General features: G+C 42.5%; 2 protein-coding genes across 3 annotated transcripts; one reads left to right on the forward strand and one right to left on the reverse strand.

Moving 5' to 3' along the window:
• Positions 1-598: 598 nt before the first annotated feature.
• Positions 599-5,776, reverse strand: foxj1a (forkhead box J1a). Of its 2 annotated transcripts, none has more exons than XM_076988742.1 (3): positions 5,547-5,776; positions 4,085-4,703; positions 599-3,134 (listed from the first exon to the last, which is right to left on the reverse strand). In XM_076988742.1, exons 2-3 carry the CDS (start codon positions 4,661-4,663, stop codon positions 2,289-2,291), a joined length of 1,425 nt encoding a protein of 474 aa, XP_076844857.1. In that variant the 5' UTR covers positions 4,664-4,703; positions 5,547-5,776; the 3' UTR covers positions 599-2,288. The 2 variants fall into 2 exon arrangements, with proteins under 2 accessions (XP_076844857.1, XP_076844858.1); XM_076988743.1 differs by lacking the exon at positions 5,547-5,776 and adding an exon at positions 4,996-5,223.
• A 2,663-nt stretch (positions 5,777-8,439) lies between these two features.
• Positions 8,440-18,581, forward strand: ubald2 (UBA-like domain containing 2). Its single transcript, XM_076988668.1, has 3 exons — positions 8,440-8,684; positions 13,554-13,610; positions 18,211-18,581. Exons 1-3 carry the CDS (start codon positions 8,565-8,567, stop codon positions 18,556-18,558), a joined length of 525 nt encoding a protein of 174 aa, XP_076844783.1. The 5' UTR covers positions 8,440-8,564; the 3' UTR covers positions 18,559-18,581.
• Positions 18,582-19,089: the final 508 nt, after the last annotated feature.

Here is a 19,089-nt window from a genome sequence, read left to right on the forward strand (position 1 = left end):
CCCTTTGATGTATGGTGCAAGTATTTGGTTTGGTTGTAAGTAACGGGTCACTTTTAGGTCAAAAATAAACAAGGATCTCTCGCATCTGCTAACAATATGTTGCTCAATAGTGACAAAATACCATTTTATTAGGCAGAAATTGCAATGAATGCGTAAGTAGGACCTATTAGGCTAATCGCTTTCAACCCCCCACAGTTCAGCCTGGTCCCGCTGAGCTGTGCAGTAGTGCAGTGATATATGAGGGCGTGGGACACTCGTCCCTATCAGACCCCACACTGCTCTACTAGCCAGAGGACTGAGTGGAAATACAGGCCTGGGAGAATTTGACTGAGCACAGACAAAGCCCACATAGCCCCCGACTACAGGCCAGTAGAAAGAGTCACCCCGGAAATAAGACGGGCTGGAACAAGCTTGTGTAAATCACACACACACACACACACACACACACACACACACACACACACACACACACACACACACACACACACACACACACACACACACACACACAAACATGCTGGCCAACCTACATAAATCATCGCATCAATTTAGTGGAATCAAGCATAAACACATACACATACAGACGCACACATTTGTGGAGAACATAAACTGTATTTAAAACAAAAAACTCATGCAACACAAAACATTATATATCCCCTTACATAACCAGCTGGTTTGTTCTTTAATCAAGACACACTGAAAGATGAAACAACAATGTGGCTACAGTACACATGAATCCTCAGAAGAAGCTGGTGATGAGGAATGAGAGAACAGGGACAAATGACAAAGCAGAAAAGGGGCAGAATACCTATATGAATATATGATCTTTTCCAGAAAGCAAAAATTATTCTTTGCCTTTTTTTCCGCTTGGCACATCAAACATACTTGGATATCACTGACAAGCTTTTGTGGCGTGAGCTAAGTAGATATTCTATAGCAAGCAAAATTTCACAGACAGGTGAGAGTAAGAAACACAGTAAAATAAAATGGTGTCACGACCACCTTGAGTTACATGATCAGCTGCCTTGTTGATTGATCAAATTATGATTTATTAACCATCAAAGCTCCTTCCTTATCCATTGTTGTCTTGTCCCAAACTGATAAAATCACAATAAGTTTGTTATGTCACTATATCCTAAGTATCTAAATAACAAATGTAGCTAGCTTTATTGGTGAAAGCATTTAATATGCTCTGATAAAACTCATGATAAAATGTTCAGCAAAGTAAACATAAATGGGAATAATTTTTTATCAACCAAGCTATTAAACATTAAGCAAAAATGCAGTTAAACCTGAACTAGTGAAGTTTGGCACTTACATTTTCGAGCATTACACAGAAATAACCTGCATCCACACAATTACACATTAGGGTGGAATTCTGCTAGTGTATAAGTACAGGTTCATTAATGTGAATCATTTTCTTGCTATTTTTTAGAGATGTCAGCATCTCTAAAAAGGACCAAAAACATCTATATTATCTTTTGTGATCTGGGTGAAAATCTCATAGCAGTCCAGATCAGTCAGATTAATATTATTCCTACTATAAAGCTTAAAAGTCATTCTTCATATAAATGTAAAAGGGACGTTTCACAAGGGCACTACACCACACAAGTAGTCAGAGGAACTAGAGCTAATGTCACTAGAACTCATGTGATTAAATAAATGATGATGTTAACATTATCATAATTTTGAGAAACCAGACCAAGTTCCACACAAATACAGAGAGAAGTAAAGAGTGGCTGCTGTCTGCAGCAGGTTTGTGCTGTGAAAGCCTTTTGTGTAGTAATACCAGTCCAGCATTCCCAGCACGATTCTCATGTTGCATATTTTATTTTGTTGTTTTCAGGCATGTTCCTCAACTGCAATAAAGTACATTTTTATCTTGTTCTCTTTGTCAGTCTTAAATGTAAAAAAAAAAAAAAAATATTGCTTAATTTGCAGTTAGTTAACATGCACATTTAGCCTGTAAACAAACACAAACATGTGACTCTCATTTCTCTGCTTCCACAAACACTGGCTCCGTCTGTATTTCCAGGGCTGGTCAGTGTCCACTCTTGGACATGTACTTGTGTCTTTGATCAGTGGCTGTCAGGTCAATAAAGGTAGATGACCAGGTTTTGCCAGATATAAAAGCATAATCATAAAAATCACAATAAGAAATATACACTTTAAAATGCTATTTTAGTGATGGAACCAAAGTCTTTGGGATAAAACTTAAGCTTTATTGTTCCTCGTAATATTTCCCAGGACTGCTTGGTCATGATGTACCTCAGGGGCTACTGAGTTCTTCAAAGAAGAGATTCGATCTTACTATTAAGGTCACCTCCCAGTGAGTCTCCCAGATCAAAGAGCTGATCAATGTTAACAGTGGAACTACAGAGGAAGTCAGTGTGATTCCGCTCTTCCTCCTCTGCCCAGGGACTCTGTAAATATTCTGTCGCTAAGAATGTCTCCTCATCAAGGTCTACACCGCTGCTCCTTTGCATTTCTATTAGCACACTGCTCTCCGCAATACCAACAGGGGCCTCCAGAGGGATGATGTGAAAACCGTGTACGGTGAGGTCTTCGTCTCGTGGTATTGGGCTGAGGGGGCAGCCCTCATTCAGACTCAGCTCCCCGTTGAGAGCTGAGTCCAGCAGAGCATCCCAGTCAAAGTTGCCCTTCAGAGAGCCCAGGTCTTTGGGGTCCTCTATGGGCATCAGCGGGGAGCTGGACCGGCGCTGAGCTTTGGCACCTCCAGTTCGGTTCCCCTGAGCCTGTTTTCTCTTGTGCCCCTTCCTTGGGCCCCAGCAACCAAACATGGTGGCCTCAGCCAGACGAGGATCCCAGTTCTGGTTAATCCCAGTAGCTTCCTCAAATTCCTTCAGGAGCTGTTGGGATTCAGGACTAACAGAGAGACTTCCGGTGATCGTTGTTGGCACAGACAAATCAGGCTGTGAGCTAATCCTGAGGCGGTTTTGAAGAGCTGGGTTTATCTGGACTGGAGGCATCCTACGCTTTTTGTAAGCCCCACTAAGGAGGCGTTCAGCATACTGGGGGTCGATCTTCCAAAAACCCCCCTTCCCTGGCTCATCCTTCTGCCTAGGAACCTTTATGAAGCACTTGTTCAATGAGAGATTGTGCCGGATCGAATTCTGCAATTATGCATTTGGAGAGAAGACAAAACCACAGCAGCATTATTCATTAATCACATTGAGGAAACAAATGCAGGCATGTGTGCTTACCATTCACTATGGTCATCTTCAACAAAGCAAGTAGTGCACACGTTTAAAATCCATATATTATACAAGTCTTCTGCATGCACTTTCACCAAGCACATGATAGACTGGGCAACCACCACAAAGCACTTACATTTAAACTAGCCACTGACCCTCCGACCTTGGTTAAACATTATTTGTTAATGTTTTCGAGTAAGAATAACTAAAAACTGAGGAAATGTCTAGATTTTCCTCAGTAAGGCTACAGGGTTAATTAATCATTCACCAACAAATGAAAAATGTCTGAAAATGTATTTACTTAAAAAGTATTTATTTCATTTTGTCAGTAACTTTAGTTTAGATTTTAGTTTAGAAAACAATTCCATTTCTTTCTTTGTACCTATTATCTTTATACACTGAGGTAACTCATGACTGAGCCATACTAAATATTCTGTATTACGATGTTGCTGCAGACAGACCCCAGTGGACTTGCAGCCATTCTTGCACCTCGAGTACACTTAATTAGCCATACTGCTTAGCTGCTAATGCTGTTCCACAGTGTGGCAGGCATCCAAAAATGTCCAAAATATAAAGTGTCTGAATGAAAAGGGGGGGGGGGGGTGGCAGATTTCTGGAGGGTTCCTGTTGAGGAAAGTCATTGTACTCAGCAGCAGTTGGTGGGAATCCAACATGGCCTCTGCCATGCCAGCTGTTCCAGAGGACTTTCTCCCTCTCACTGTTGTTAACTCTAATGTTAACATTTAGCTTAGGATACATCGGTGGATAGCAGCTTTCACCCAGTTAACAATTCCAAGAATCAAATACCAATGTAAATGGGAAGAGTTTTTAAAACAAAAGGGTAATAAAATCTGAGCAGCATAACTGACCTGCCAGGTAGGGTCGGCGTAGCGGAAGTAGCAGAAGTTGTCAGTGATCCATTTATAGATGCAGGAGAGAGTGATTTTGGTTTTCTTGCTTGCCTGCATAGCCATGCATATGAGGGTGGCATACGAGTATGGTGGCTTGATGTGAGGGTTGGTCTTGTAGTCAACCTCGTCTGGGCAGTGCCCATGTGCCACCAAGCTGGGCAGGGCAGCTAGGGATGGTACCCGGCAAACAGCCGCCGCAGTGGGCTTACCTGGGGTCAGAGGCATGCCTATAGATGCAGGATCACCTGCTAAAGGAGAGGCAGGGGCTTCACCGCCCAGCTGTTGCCCAAAGAAGTGGTTCTGGTGTTGGCTAGAAGGAGACACCTGTTGCCCTCCACTGGCACTGAGGATGGAAAACTCCTGCAACCACTGCAGACTGGTCAGGCTGTCATCCAGGTTATCAGAACTGCTGCAGCTGGTGTTAAAAGCAGTAGAGCTCCTATCTACGCCCTCAGCCTGAGCTGCAGCTGTTACAACCTCCTCCTCCAGCCCCACGGAGCCCTCGGGCCAGGAGTCTGCACAACTCATGGACAGCATAGTCCTCGCTCACCTCTCCTCTCACCTCCACGGCCAAGACCTGCACAAGGACAAAACACTGATGGCTCTCCAGTCCACAGCTGTTTTATTCATGCATGAGATAGGATGTCAATGCAAGAATAAACTATATATATATATATATATATATATATATATATATATATATATATATATATATATATATATATATATATATATATAATGAATAAGTAAGTAATAAACAAAAATGAAACAATTAAAGCAATTAAAGTAATATGTTGATTTTTATAAGGCTGAAGAACGATTAGATGGCGTTGATTGTGATCGTGAAAGTCGCGGCCGATAAGCTCTACCCGAATTCCACAGCTGACTGGAGGTCACAGAATTTTCCTGAACAAGTCTCGGGTCCTTGTGTAGACTAGCACGTCGCTGCGTTATAATATCTAACCTTCCGGAATAATAACAAACTGCGGGTATGTTAACGTTGACTATATAGCACAATAACAATTGGGTTAACTTTTTTAAGACAATTATGAGGAACTGAACGGTTTGATGGTTTGATGTATTTCAGCGTCAGCTCACACTGAACTATTGTGATGCAACAATGACCTTCTCTACAAAATTTATAAAACGGGAGAATATAAAAACTAGTTACACTGAATCTTTTTTTAATAACTTAAATTCAGATTTCTATGATCTCAAACTCATAATATTATCATGTTAACAGCAAATAGTCAAGATTAATGTTAAGCTAGTTTATTTGAAGTGACCCAATGATAAAATCGGCAGCGCATAAATAATCCAAGAGCGCTTTTATAATTAAAAGCACAATATTATAATTGATGGTAACAAAGAAATATCGGCCATATTTTAGACTAATTAAAAACAGTTAAATGCAACTCACCTGTTTTATTTACTTGAAATAATTAAGAAAAACATTCAACAAGGTGATGGATCTTTTTTATCCTTATCTGAATGTGCAGAAAGCAACTATTTAATTCAAGGAAGAAATTCCGTAAGATTACGTGGTTGGCGCTCTAATGCGCGCTTCTCAATTCAGGGTCTCCAGGGTGGTTTCTTATAACGGTGGCTGCTGGCGCACTCTCGGGGGTGCAGTTTAATACCTGGTGCAGGAGGTTTGTCCCGCAACCATAGAAACGGTACACCCCCTTGTAAACAGCTTCCCGTTCTTCTATTGGTCTGGGGGTTGCTATAGAGCTTCATTTTTAATCACTCCACACAGGTTTGCTCGTCACGCAAGTAAAGTCAGCTCGCAAAAAGAAAAGAAAGCTTAAAAAGGATGAAAATTCTTCCTTTTAAAATTGTTTGACAGCCCCAGAAGATTCTATTCAGCTTCCCAGACAGGTGAAATTGACTTAATTAATGATACCAATATCCTAAGTTAGTAGACTATAGTGAGCTATAAGACGCGTTGATACAAAAAAAACACAATATTGTATATGAACACTGTGAAAATGGAAAAATTCAGTGGAATAACTTGGCATAACTTCCAGTGGTCGCAGTATAATAAGCAGAGATAAATAGTCGTTTTTTTCAGAGAGGTACAAATGATAAACAATTGTTTTAAAAAAGCATGAACTTCAGAGCAACTGTTGACAGTGATGAGATTCAGAGTTCTTTTTCTCAGACCTATAGAAAACAGAAAACAAAGTCTTGTCTTTTTTATTGCTTTACACTTGCTTTTTGCAAAGTGCTTCAGGAAGCCACTCAGCCACACTAATGGAGAGTTCAACAGGCCAAACCATTTTTCTGTTTTTCTCTCCACCTTTTAGTCCTTCTGTCAAACTGACATGTACACATCTTCACAAACACCCTACTCACGAGTCTGGCATGTGCTCATAATGTTAGACAGACCACTATTACTTTAGACTTTTTTTTATTGTTTATTTTTAGGCATATATAAACATTTTCAATTTCAACTGAATGCCATCTGCAGCTATGACTGAAACTCTCAAATAAACAGGTTTGTACTGCTGCAGTGCCCAGGGGAGATAAGGTTTAAAAAAACAGTAGTACCTAAAGTGCTTTCACTTCTCACCTTCTCACCCATAAAATACCATCAAAACCTTCCCATTTGTCACACCTTGTCAGGCTTGGTTTTGTCATGGGGTATCATTTTAATTTAAATGATGGAGTTGAAGCCGGAGTCACTTTTATCAGCTGAACATTTTAATTCTCTCCTTGGAACCTACTGAAATTAGCCCAGTGACCCCATGTATTCAGCTTTATAGGGAATGTCTATGTATATATATATATATATATATATATATATATATATATATATATATATATATATATATATATATATATATATATAATCTATATATATATCTATATATATATAATCATATGGATTTTATGTTTCTGACTTAAAAAGAATTATTATAGTTTTTATGATTATAGATAAAAAGATAGATAGATAGATAGATAGATAGATAGATAGATAGATAGATAGATAGATAGATAGATAGATAGATAGATAGATAGAAATATTTAATAAGAGTCAACAGTAGATGGCAGAAGTGGATAGCTTAAGATAATTTGTCAAGCTTCTCATTTTAAACTTTGCTTATCCATTTAAGGGTTAAAATTATTCATAGTCTTTATTTAGTTGTAGGGTATATAGTTTATATATATGTTACACTTTGTTCATACATTTTATATTCAAAAGAGATTGGCTGTTTAAAGTGCTCAAACAGCACAGCATCCACGCACAGAGGAGCATCATCTGGGGCAGGAGAGCCGACATTCTACCCAGGGGCAAAATGGCGTGCTAGCAGCTCACTGGTTTGCAGCTCAGTCATTAAACTGGGCTTGCTTCTCTTCCCAGTAGGTTGCCATCAGTTTACAAATACACAGCTTATTCAGTTCACAATTTTCTCTGTTAACGATCAATCTCAGCGTATGAGGACAGCATTGGAAAAACAAGGTTACTTTTTAACAAGTCCTGAGCCAGAGAGCTATCATGCGTGTCATCTTAATTGTGAGTGTGTTATCAAAGCATGCAGACATGACATCATCATCTCTGAATCTAGCCCAAAGTCCATTATCAATAATTCACTGTTCCTGTACAGTCAGAATGAAGAAAACAGCGAATTCCAGTGTGAGGCCCACTTTTATGACTATCTGAGATAGAGGGAACTACAAAGTCTATTGTGTAAGAGGCAGAAATGAAACTTTCATATGTGTATTACAATGATGTTTTGTCCATGTTTTTGACTAAAGTTTTACAAAAACAGAATGCTTAGAATCAATTAAATGTAGTTAAATCCATAGGAGTTGCGACACATTTTTATATATAAGGACCCCAAATTCTTTCAGGATTAACACATAAAAATGTACTTCTGCAGACAGAGAAAATGAGTCAACTGAAGTCAAATCTCTCGCCTTCACTCATAATACCTGAACCTCTTGATTCAAGAAACAAATTGTAAACATGAACGCAAATCGGTAACTTATTCAGCAAGTAAAGGTCTTTTGGACCATGCCATTATAATTCTCCTAACGCTCTGATTTCCGCATGCAGTAGTATCCAATAGCCATACCATACCAAAATACGTTTCGTTAATACTGACCAATAAGCGCTTTTGTTACGATCTTCCAGTATCCAATCGCTGAAAATGTGTGGTTTAAACTTACGTCACTTAAACCGATTGACAATTTGCCGAGTAACCAATGGGCGCTCGGCATGTAGCGTCTGCCCTGCACTGGCGACCAATCAGACGCCGAGTTTGTCTTGTTGTTAGTGATGACATAAAATATTTGTTGTTAGTGAAGGCGAGCGGCCGAGAAGTGGAAGCGAGGCACCAGGAAAGGATTCACCCCGAACATTTATCATTTATTTACCGTCCGTAATCCAGCGGGTTTAATACACGCGAGTCCTGGAGGTGTTGAAACGGCCATGTCGGTGAATATGGACGAACTCCGGCACCAAGTGATGATTAACCAGTTTGTTTTGACTGCGGGCTGCGCCGCTGACCAAGCCAAGCAGCTCCTTCAGGCGGCGCACTGGCAGTTCGAGGTAGCGGAGCCGCGGCCGCCTGTTCTCTCATTATACCCGTTTATATTAAATACACCGTGTTCTCTCATTTTACCCGTTTATATTAAATACACCGTGTTCTCTCATTATACCCGTTTATATTAAATACACCGTGTGTTCTCATACCCGTTTAAATTAAATACACCGTGTGTTCTCATACCCGTTTATATTAAATGCACTGTGTGTTCTCATACCCGTTTATATTAAATACACCGTGTGTTCTCATACCCGTTTATATTAAATACACCGTGTGTTCTCATACCCGTTTATATTAAATACACCGTGTTTCTCGCCCCATACAGCCAGACTAGTCGTTGTTTCACACGCGTAATTCGTTGTTTTAAAATGAACCACGTTTCAATCGTATCCGGAAGCCGTGGTCAGGCGCGTCTGTTCGGCTCGAGTGCCCCAGATTAGAGGACCATGGGTCTGGCCACCGGGTCCTGCAGTTCGGGTCCATCCGTGTGATTGTGTCTTCATGTCCGTCCTAACTGGGTTTTATGCGATAGTTTCAGCTGCTGTTAATGAACAACCACGATGCGTCCTGAACTGGTGGTTAGTCAGCAGCTGGCGTGCGATACGAGCCAACCTAAAACCCACAAAATCAGTAATTATATTATATTATGGGGGTTTAAATATTTCAGATGTATAAGATCGAGCCTTTTATGTATTTATTTTTACTCAAAGTATTCTGTTTCTTTCCAGGAAGGTTGACCTGTTTCTCTATTTCGGATGTGTTGCAACACAGTGGACCGTTTTGTGTTTACATTTCCCTGTTCAGATCAGTCAGATAAAGCGAGTCAAACTTGCTTTCAAACCTTTTCCGCTTCAGGGTCTGGTTACTACTACAGTCACTGTACCGTGTGTGTACAAAGCTTCAAATGTATTGCGAGTTGGTTACAACTGTGTAGTAGTCAGACACGAACACACACCAGCTTTGTTTTGCCTGTTAGACGGGTATGTGCAGTCGGGTACAGTCGCATATACAAGACGATAGTGATAGTGGAGCCCAGGAGCTCTGCCGCATTACCCGAGAAGGGTTATTAAAATGTATTTTCTCTTAAAAATTATCTCTAATACGATGTCTGCTGAGTCGTAAGAATCGCGTGAATATGTCTGGATGGATAAAATCGTTTTTCATGATTACATTGCTTGATGCAGTCCTTGTGCTTTGCACCTTGTTCGCAGAGATCAGGCAGAGAGGGATATGGTGTCTTGGTTCATATGTCTTTTTATAGACTAAAGTGTCAGGTGTTATATTTAGATCTAAGCGAAATGAAACATTTCTAACAAAATGAATAGATGCATAGAGCTTCTGCCCTACGTCTGCCTTCGTCTTAACTGGACTTAATATTTCATATTCATTCAGTGTATTTCTACATTTCTCAGTCTGTCAAGCCTGTAAGAGTTCACCAAGGTTACTTGGAAATTGTGAAAGTGTATCTCTGTGTAAAGGAAATTGGCCACACCTTATTGCCGGTACACTATGAGGACATGGTTGCTTCATTGTTGCTTACATTTCTTGGATCCATCGGTTTATGACTAATCCTATTTTGAAGTCTAGGCCATTGGATCAAATTTGTAGCAGCTCTAACAGGGGTTACTGCTGGATCATTGCTTGTACCAGAACGTAGTCTCTGGATGGTTCCTCCAACACACCTTCTAATGACCGGTCTGTTGTGGGAACTGTCACTTGACCAGGTGGTTTATTAGGGTAAAGACTGTTGTGTTCTCTCTTTTCAGTCTCTCTCTTTCTGTACTTCTTTCTTTTGTTAAGTTTCAACAATTAATATATGACTTGACCCAGGGGCATCAGTGTTTGTGTTATGTCCAAATTAGTTTGTAATCTCCAAGCATAGTAGAAAGGTGCATTTTCATGCTAGAAACGTTTTTGTTTTATACTTGGAGATTCAAGTCAACTATTAAGAACGACTCGTTTTGAATATATAGGTCCATGAAAAATGCTTAGCTTTGAATTATAAAACTTCTCCAACCTTTTAAAGATATTCTTAGTTTATCAGTTTGGAAGTTGAGCATCCCTGGTGTCAATGTTCAAGATCTAGCTGTTTGTCAGGAAGTGAAATACTTGGACCGTTTTGGAGACAAAACATAATCTCTAAGCTGTGTGATGTCTCCTTGGCTGTCTTTCTCTTTAAGGACTTTAACAGTGAATTCTTATATAATAACATCACCTTGACAATCTGGAAAACTGACCTTGTAATTTAGTAATTAGGATGGGTACAATCTTAACACTGTACACTTTCTACCAATAGTTTCTCTTGATCCATGTTTGCAAAAAATAAAGGGCTTTATTTTTTAAAGGATGTACTTTCTACCGTAAAATATTTCAGCAATATCCAGAATGGTTACGGTTATATCACTGGCAGAATTTACTTTGTTCTAAAAATAAACTGAAATCTATTAAAATACTAGTTACTTGTTTGCATCAGTTACACCAAGTCTCTGAACTAGTTTGTTACAAAGTCATTAACTAGGGTCGAGGATACATCTTCCTACATTATTTTACAAATCCTTTTAGGTGTGTGGCAAAAGGTCAAAGCTGCTCGAAAAACAGGACCCTGAGATTCTTTGTAAATATGGCAGGGGGGTGGGGGGGGGTGGGGGGTGTTGGCAACAGCACCGCAAGCCAAAGATTCCTATACATGTTGCATACTTAGTTTTTCCCACTGGGAATGTAGTGCATACGTATGGGCCCTGTTGACACTGGGCAAGATTTTCTTGATGAAATATCTGCTGGTATAAATGACGGGTCACTTCTTCAGTAGTGTTTCCGTTGTGACTCTGTTGTATCGTGGTCGTGGTCGTGGTTGTGGTTGTGTTGTGGTTGTGTTGTGTTGTGTTGTGTTGTGACTCTGTTGTATCGTGGTCGTGGTTGTGTTGTGTTGTGTTGTGACTCTGTTGTATCGTGGTCGTGGTTGTGTTGTGTTGTGTTGTGTTGTGACTCTGTTGTATCGTGGTCGTGGTTGTGTTGTGTTGTGTTGTGTTGTGACTCTGTTGTGTCGTGGTTGTGTTGTGTTGTGTTGTGACTCTGTTGTATCGTGGTTGTGTTGTGTTGTGTTGTGTTGTATCGTGGTTGTGGTTGTGTTGTGTTGTGTTGTGTTGTGACTCTGTTGTATCGTGGTTGTGTTGTGTTGTGTTGTGTTGTGACTCTGTTGTATCGTGGTCGTGGTTGTGTTGTGTTGTGTTGTGTTGTGTTGTGACTCTGTTGTATCGTGGTCGTGGTTGTGTTGTGTTGTGTTGTGTTGTGTTGTGACTCTGTTGTATCGTGGTCGTGGTTGTGCTGTGTTGTGTTGTGACTCTGTTGTATCATGGTCGTGGTTGTGTTGTGTTGTGTTGTGACTCTGTTGTATCGTGGTTGTGTTGTGTTGTGTTGTATCGTGGTCGTGGTTGTGGTTGTGTTGTGTTGTGTTGTGACTCTGTTGTATCGTGGTCGTGGTTGTGTTGTGTTGTGTTGTGTTGTGTTGTGACTCTGTTGTATCGTGGTCGTGGTTGTGTTGTGTTGTGTTGTGTTGTGACTCTGTTGTATCGTGGTCGTGGTTGTGTTGTGTTGTGTTGTGTTGTGACTCTGTTGTATCATGGTCGTGGTTGTGTTGTGTTGTGTTGTGACTCTGTTGTATCGTGGTTGTGTTGTGTTGTGTTGTGTTGTGACTCTGTTGTATCGTGGTTGTGTTGTGTTGTGTTGTGTTGTATCGTGGTCGTGGTTGTGGTGGTTGTTTTTGTTCTTCCACATCTTTCTTTATCTCTACTTTCAGTAATTTTACTTTAATATCTGTCATTTCTCTTTGGTTGACATCAGTAGTCCTGTGTGCCTTTGGGTGATCTTCAGATGCAGCTGTGACCCATAACCCCTTGTTTGCGTGCGCATACGGTGTTAGGAAAGGATCTGTAGACCAGGACTTAAATGAGAACAATTCACATACACACAACTGACTTCAGGGAAGGGGGGGGGGGGGGGGGGGCGGGGTGGTGGAGGAATAAGATTTGATGACAAAGAAGCTCTGTGGGCCTTTTAGCGCTGCAGACAATAGCAACTCTGCACTTTCATGTTGATATGTGTGTCACGTCAAACAGCAGACATTCCTGCGCTAGTCACTGCTGTTGTCAAACAACGAGGGGGGGGGGGGGTGCAGTTGGGGGGAGGGGACCAACTCGGGGGCGGAGACCATACGCTGGGAGAAGTGCTGGCAGGGACAGAGGTTTCTACACAGAAAGGGAAAGGCACACATTCACTTGTTGGGTGGTGCAGAAAGGCCAGTAATGCGTGTGTATCTGCAGCTAGCTACAGACCAGTCGTCATCCATTGAGTTCATGGGTTCCCCAAAATCAAAGAACAGCTTGCTTACCCGGCCTTTGTATAGTATTTTAATACTGGTGTATTCTTCATGGAGTTTGGTCTAGGCTAAAGGTTATTTATTTGTCTTGAACCATTTTTTCAAGACAAACATTTCCTCTTCTGTTTGACATTATCAGTAATGTGTGTACTACATACTATCCTATAAATGTGTAATGTTTCAGTAATGTGTGTACTACATACTATGCTATAAATGTGTAATGTGTCTTTATGCCAAAATGTTTACGTACTCCGATTGGTGTAGAATAACTGTGGGCCTTCGGCCTGATTGATCTTATACTGCAGGGTGCTGTGTGACAGTTTTAACCCCAGCACCATGTGATCAGATTCCTGACTGACCCACAGATCAGACACAGGGAGGGGGGGCAGAATGCACACTGCTCTTTTTTGCTGACGAGTTTGTGATCTTTCCTTTTCTTGTTGTACGCACAACCTCCTGTCTCCTCACCATTTCTCTTTCTGTCCCTCTTCTTCCACAGACCGCTCTAAGCTCCTTTTTCCAGGAGGCTAACATCCCCAGTCACCACCACCAGATGGTATGTACATTTACAACTGTGTGTGAGGGGGTGGGGGGATGTGCTTAAAACAACCCTGAGTACAACATCCTGTCATTGTCATTAGAGGAATAATTGATAACTGTAGGCAGCTGTGGAGGAAGGAAGACCATTGGGGGATTCTTGCAGAAACTTCAACCAGTATCATGTTCAGTGTGTGCAGCTCACATTTTCTCTGGTGTGCTCGACGTAGTTCGCACGTCTCGTCACAGTCGATGCTGTGAATCGGTGTGGAACAGAACTGGCGTGAACAAAGCCCTCTCTCTACCCATATTCCCTGCTCTCTACTGTGGGCACTTTTCACTATTGCTGCTTGCAGGTTGATCAGCAAATGTGTCTATGACCCCAGAGAGCTAATTGTAGTGGTAGTAAATGTGTGTGGCTTAATGACGTATGCTGCTCTGGGGTTTTTTCACCCCTCTTGTGTAAATCCTCTTTTCCTCATTGAGACTTGCGTAAGCTTGTCTTAAAAGCTTTTCTCTGTGGACTTGCCTCTCTGTGACTGTTGTACATGTACATGAAACCAGATTCCTTACTTTCAGATAGCACGTTCAGTAGATACGTTCACTCTGCCTTGTGCTCTCTCTCTCTCTCTCTCACGTACACATCTGTGTGCCTACACATGAGCGTTTGTTTTTGTTTTCTCTCCACCCCCCCTCCCCCCCCCCTGTTGGGAGGACTGTGTTTGAACCAGGCAGCAGCAGGAAGTGTCTGCTGCATGTGGGTGCATTTTGGTCAGGGGCGGTGTTTGTTTATATTTTGAGAACAACCATTGCATCATGCAACTGGAGGCGGTGGGGTGGAGAGAAAGGATGTGATGGTTTAGAGTTTTCAGAGAGGTAAGCAGGCAGCAGCACCATCCAAGGTTTGGTACGCTTTAGCTTGTGCTCTGTGTGGGAGATGACTGTTGGCTAGAAGTAGGCTCCGCCTTCTACAAAATACCCCCTTTGACTCTGAGGCTGAGATGAGTCTGGCTTGCATGAGTCATGCATTAACAAAACGGTTTAGTGCCTTAAAAACCACACTCACAGAACACAAAAGACCCATGATCTATAAACGTGGCACCCAGAGTCTGCACAGCCTTTTGTACATTTAGGGTCCAAGTTCTTTTGTTAGGCTGTGAAGCAGTGAAGTTAAAATCACCCAGACATCGTCTTGTACTGCATAATGAATTTCCGGGAAATGATCACTTGATCAGTTTCAGTTTGACATTTTAATGTAGACCCAGTGATTCTTTCATACGTCGGAGAACGTGGACGTACTCTTGTGAATGGTGTAGATGGCACTGTGTGTGTGTGTGTGTGTGTGTGTGTGTGTGTGTGTGTGTGTGTGTGTGTGTGTGTGTGTGTGTGTGTGTGTGTGTGTGTGTGTGTGTGTGTAATTTGAGCAGTCTGCCGTTGGGCCACTGGGCTCTTGAGTCACATGTCTGGGCCCGTATCCCTTTAAAAAAAAAAAAAACATGCTAATCTGCGCAGTAGCGCTCTCTCCTCCCCTCTGGCCCTCCCCCAACCCTCCGCTCGTCAGCCAGCACAGGGGCTGTTATTGTCCCCACCGCGCCCTCCCGAGGCTGGGCCGGGGCCGCCGAGAGAGCCCTCGCTCTTAGAAGAGCCCTCCGAGAGCCTGTCAGGGGGGTCATGTTTACGCTGGGTTAGGCACGCGCTGTTATGGCTGGCCCAGGGATGGCAGCTCCAAACGAAAACACTCCACCCTGTGCCAGACAAGCCAGTAGATTTCCACACCTTCACCTCGCCTGCCTGATTCTAACTCTCACACACTGGGAGGAGGCTGGCCTGCCCAACGGCTAGTCGCCCCCCCCACCACCACCACCATACACTTTGACATTTTGAAGTCAGAAATAAATGTTTTTTCTTTCTTACGTTAGTTTTAACAGATAATTAGCAGTGTTACCTAGTAACCAAGACTAGCATTATTCGTTCAGTGAAGTAATTGTAATTAATCACAGGATGAGATGTAAAATCTCTTATTCAGTCCAAAATATCCTGTGCCCAAGGTAATTCATCTGATTTATATCTTGCTACTGAGGTTTTTTTTTGCATATAGTGGTTATTGAACCATGGAGAGTAAATAGCCATCATGTGCCACTATTAAGATTAGTAGTAAAACTGGTTATGAGAGGCAATTGTAAAGGAAAAAAGTGATTTAGTTTGTATGTTTGCAACGTTCTGGCTATGCCAAAAGAAGGAGCCAGGTAATTGGTGGACATTTTGGTTTCATGTGATGTTCTGATGTAGTTCTGGCCCTGAGTAGAGGACATGGTTGTCCCACAGTGATGTAACACAGGAGTTGTTCTTTCTGAGATATGTCCATCCCATAATGTCTTAGCAGAATCTGTGTGTGTTATATAATCTGCTTATTGTTCTCACACTACCGGCTTCAGTTAGGACTGCAGTGTTAACATTGCTGTTGGCAGCTAACAGAAACAATAACAGCAGGAAGAAATTACCATAAATCGGTGGCGGTGGTTTAATTTCAGCTTGGGGGGGGGGGGGGGGGGCTCACACCACGCAGCAATGCCCATGTCCTAAATAACAATCTGAAATGGAGGAACCAGGGATACAACTGTTTATTACTAGTAATCTTTTTGTGTTTGTTTCTATCAGGGCCCTTTTCACCTATTAGTTTGTTTGCTTACACCAAATAAGAATTTAATTAATATTTTAGTTTGATTTGGTTTTAGATAGCACCAACTTTATTGTACCAGGGGGGAAAAAGATGCAGAGGTACAAGTGAAATGGTACAAGTGAAATGGTACAAGTTAAATGGTACAAGTTAAATGGTACCATTGTTAAATGTACCATTTCACTCATTGGTCAGAAATGCAAAATGTAAACAAACCTTTTTTGGAAGAGGGTGTGTCACTTTTTGTGTGTCAGTTTTGTTTATAGATCCTTCCGCTAGTATATTAGGCTAGAGTCAAAGGATACCATTACACTGGAGTCCTGCTAGAGAAAAGCCTATTTCAAAACATCTGTGTTTTGCTTGGTTTTAGGATTTGGTCTGTTTTTCTTCACATTGTTGGTCACAACATTTATAAATGTAGTTAGTCTAGACTACAAACTGCTAATGCTGCCATTCGGAGGAATTGCTCAGGCTACACTAGACTACATGGCAAAAGCTACTTTAACCAGTTTGTAGCAACATCAATGTCACCTCTTTTAATTTTAAATAACAGTCAAAAGAAACTGCACATTTCTCATAGATAATTTGCTCTTGTTATTAACCAAACGTCTTGGATGTATTTAATCTACATGCTTTCAGCCCACAAGCTGATTCTGCTACATATTCTGGTGGCTTAGAAATATATATTGTGTAATAAACCAAGAATAATTTTTATGAAATTGAAATGTGTTTTTCACCAATTCTAAGATGTCTGTTTCAGCTTGCTTTTACCAAAGAAATCCCACCGAGATCCCACTTGTAGAAACTGTAGTTAAAGTAATGATTGTGTTGTTTGTAGCTCACTGGGACAGACAGCAGTGAGATGTTCAACACTCCAGTGCTGTCCCTGCAAACAGTTCCCATGTTTAACCCACAGTGCAGCACATTTGGTCAAATCAGGTTGTCACTGAAATCAAACTGTGCTGAGGTACGCTTGGAGGTTGCCTGAAACCACCTCTGGCAAACGGTCCTGGTTGTTTTGGTCGGCACCCAAATGCAATTGCAGTGTTCACACTCAAAATCCTGCACACTTGACCTGCGAAAGCCTGCACCAGTTACACCCGACGTGAACATGCAGTGATGTTGGCAAACTAATGTCAGTAGTCATGACTGTGCTAAATAAAGCACTCCTTCCACTCTGCTGGCAGAATGTTCTCTCCGTTTATGGTGTGTGTGTGTGTGTGTGTGTGTGTGTGTGGGGGGGGGGGGGGGGGGGGGGCACGTGTGTTTACATGTGTGTGTGTGTGTGTGTGTGTGTGTGGGGGGGGGGGGCACGTGTGTTTACATGTGTGTGTGTGTGCGTGTGTGCGTGTGTGTGAGTGTGAGTGTGAGTGTGAGTGTGAGTGTGTGTGTGTGTGTGTGTGTGTGTGTGTGTGTGTGTGTGTGTGTGTGCATGATTCCTGATATGACTATTGATGAGTTGCACCACCTTCTTCATTAGCACAACTGTGTCCAGTTACAATGAGTCTGGATTTACAAGCTAACAAACCTCGACTTTTCACGCAGCCTGAGACTAATAGTCATAATAGTCATGAGTGCATGATGCTGATTGCATACATCTTGACCTCAGGCTGAAGGCAGAGAAAACGAGCTATTGAATTTAAATATGGGGGGTGAAAGTCTTCACAAAGCCATATGTGTTCATGTCCTGTGTGCAGTCTTGAGTCCGGTGCCCGGGGAGCAGTTGGGGTTAGGTGCCTTGCTCAAGGGCACCTCAGTCATGGCCTCAGGTCAGGTCTGGTCACAAGACCAGTTCCCTACCACCAGGCCATGACTGCCCAAGTGTCGAGCCCTCTGTGAGACGTCTGCGTTGGCCTACTGCACCAAATCACAACACACAAGTCTGCAGCTGCGTTTGTTTTTGACTCATCATGTTTGTGGGGTTTTTTTGTTTGTTTTTAAGATGTGCACTCCACGCAACACGCCAGCCACGCCACCGAACTTCCCCGACGCCATCACCATGTTCTCCAAGCTGCGTGCGTCAGAGTGCGGAGGCGTTCCTGCCCAGGCCCCCGTGGCCTGCTCACCTCCACCTGCCTCCACCTTCGCCTCCTTCTGGGCCTCGTCGCCTCCCAGCCACCAGCCCGCCTGGCTGCCCCCGTCCTCACCCACGGGCCACCACGCACACCTCCACCACCACCACCACCATCACCACCACCACCTGCACCAGGCACCCACGTGGCCACCCGTCTCTCAGCCCGCTGGAGCTCAGCAGACACCAGTCATTTCAGCCCTTCATGGTCAGAGATGAGACTCTTAACCAGGATTGGGGGGGGGGGGGGGGGGGGGGGGGGTAAATGGCTGGGGTGGGGAAAGGGGAGGGAGTAGAAGAATTTTGGAATGGGGCAGATTTAAGAAGAGTTGAATTGAGACACATAAATGGATATATTTAATGAGGATATCAAAAGGCTGTGAATGGCCATGGGGAGGCTGACAAAGTCCTGCCCCTCCCCCACCCCCCCCCCCCCCCCCCCCCCCCCCCAAAAATCAACAGATGAACAAACTTCTATCAAAAATCTACAGTTGTTTTTCTTCAACTTCTTAATCGTTGATGTAATAACTGTCAAAGCCTAGGAAGAACCACTATAAAATAAATCAAGGAAGGGTAAAAGAGGGGTTGGGCCATGCCACAGCAGCAAACGAACCTGGCAAATGCAGTTCTTTGTTATTTCATGCCACGGAGCCATCTGAAGAGAGGAGGAAAGGTAGGATGTGTTTGGGGCTGCTGTCTTTCTTCTCCTCTGTAGCACTGCACTGTCAGCAAAGCACTCGCGTTGAAACA

Source organism: Brachyhypopomus gauderio, unplaced genomic scaffold, assembly GCF_052324685.1.
Source record: "Brachyhypopomus gauderio isolate BG-103 unplaced genomic scaffold, BGAUD_0.2 sc63, whole genome shotgun sequence".
Classification (NCBI taxonomy): Eukaryota; Metazoa; Chordata; class Actinopteri; order Gymnotiformes; family Hypopomidae; genus Brachyhypopomus; species Brachyhypopomus gauderio.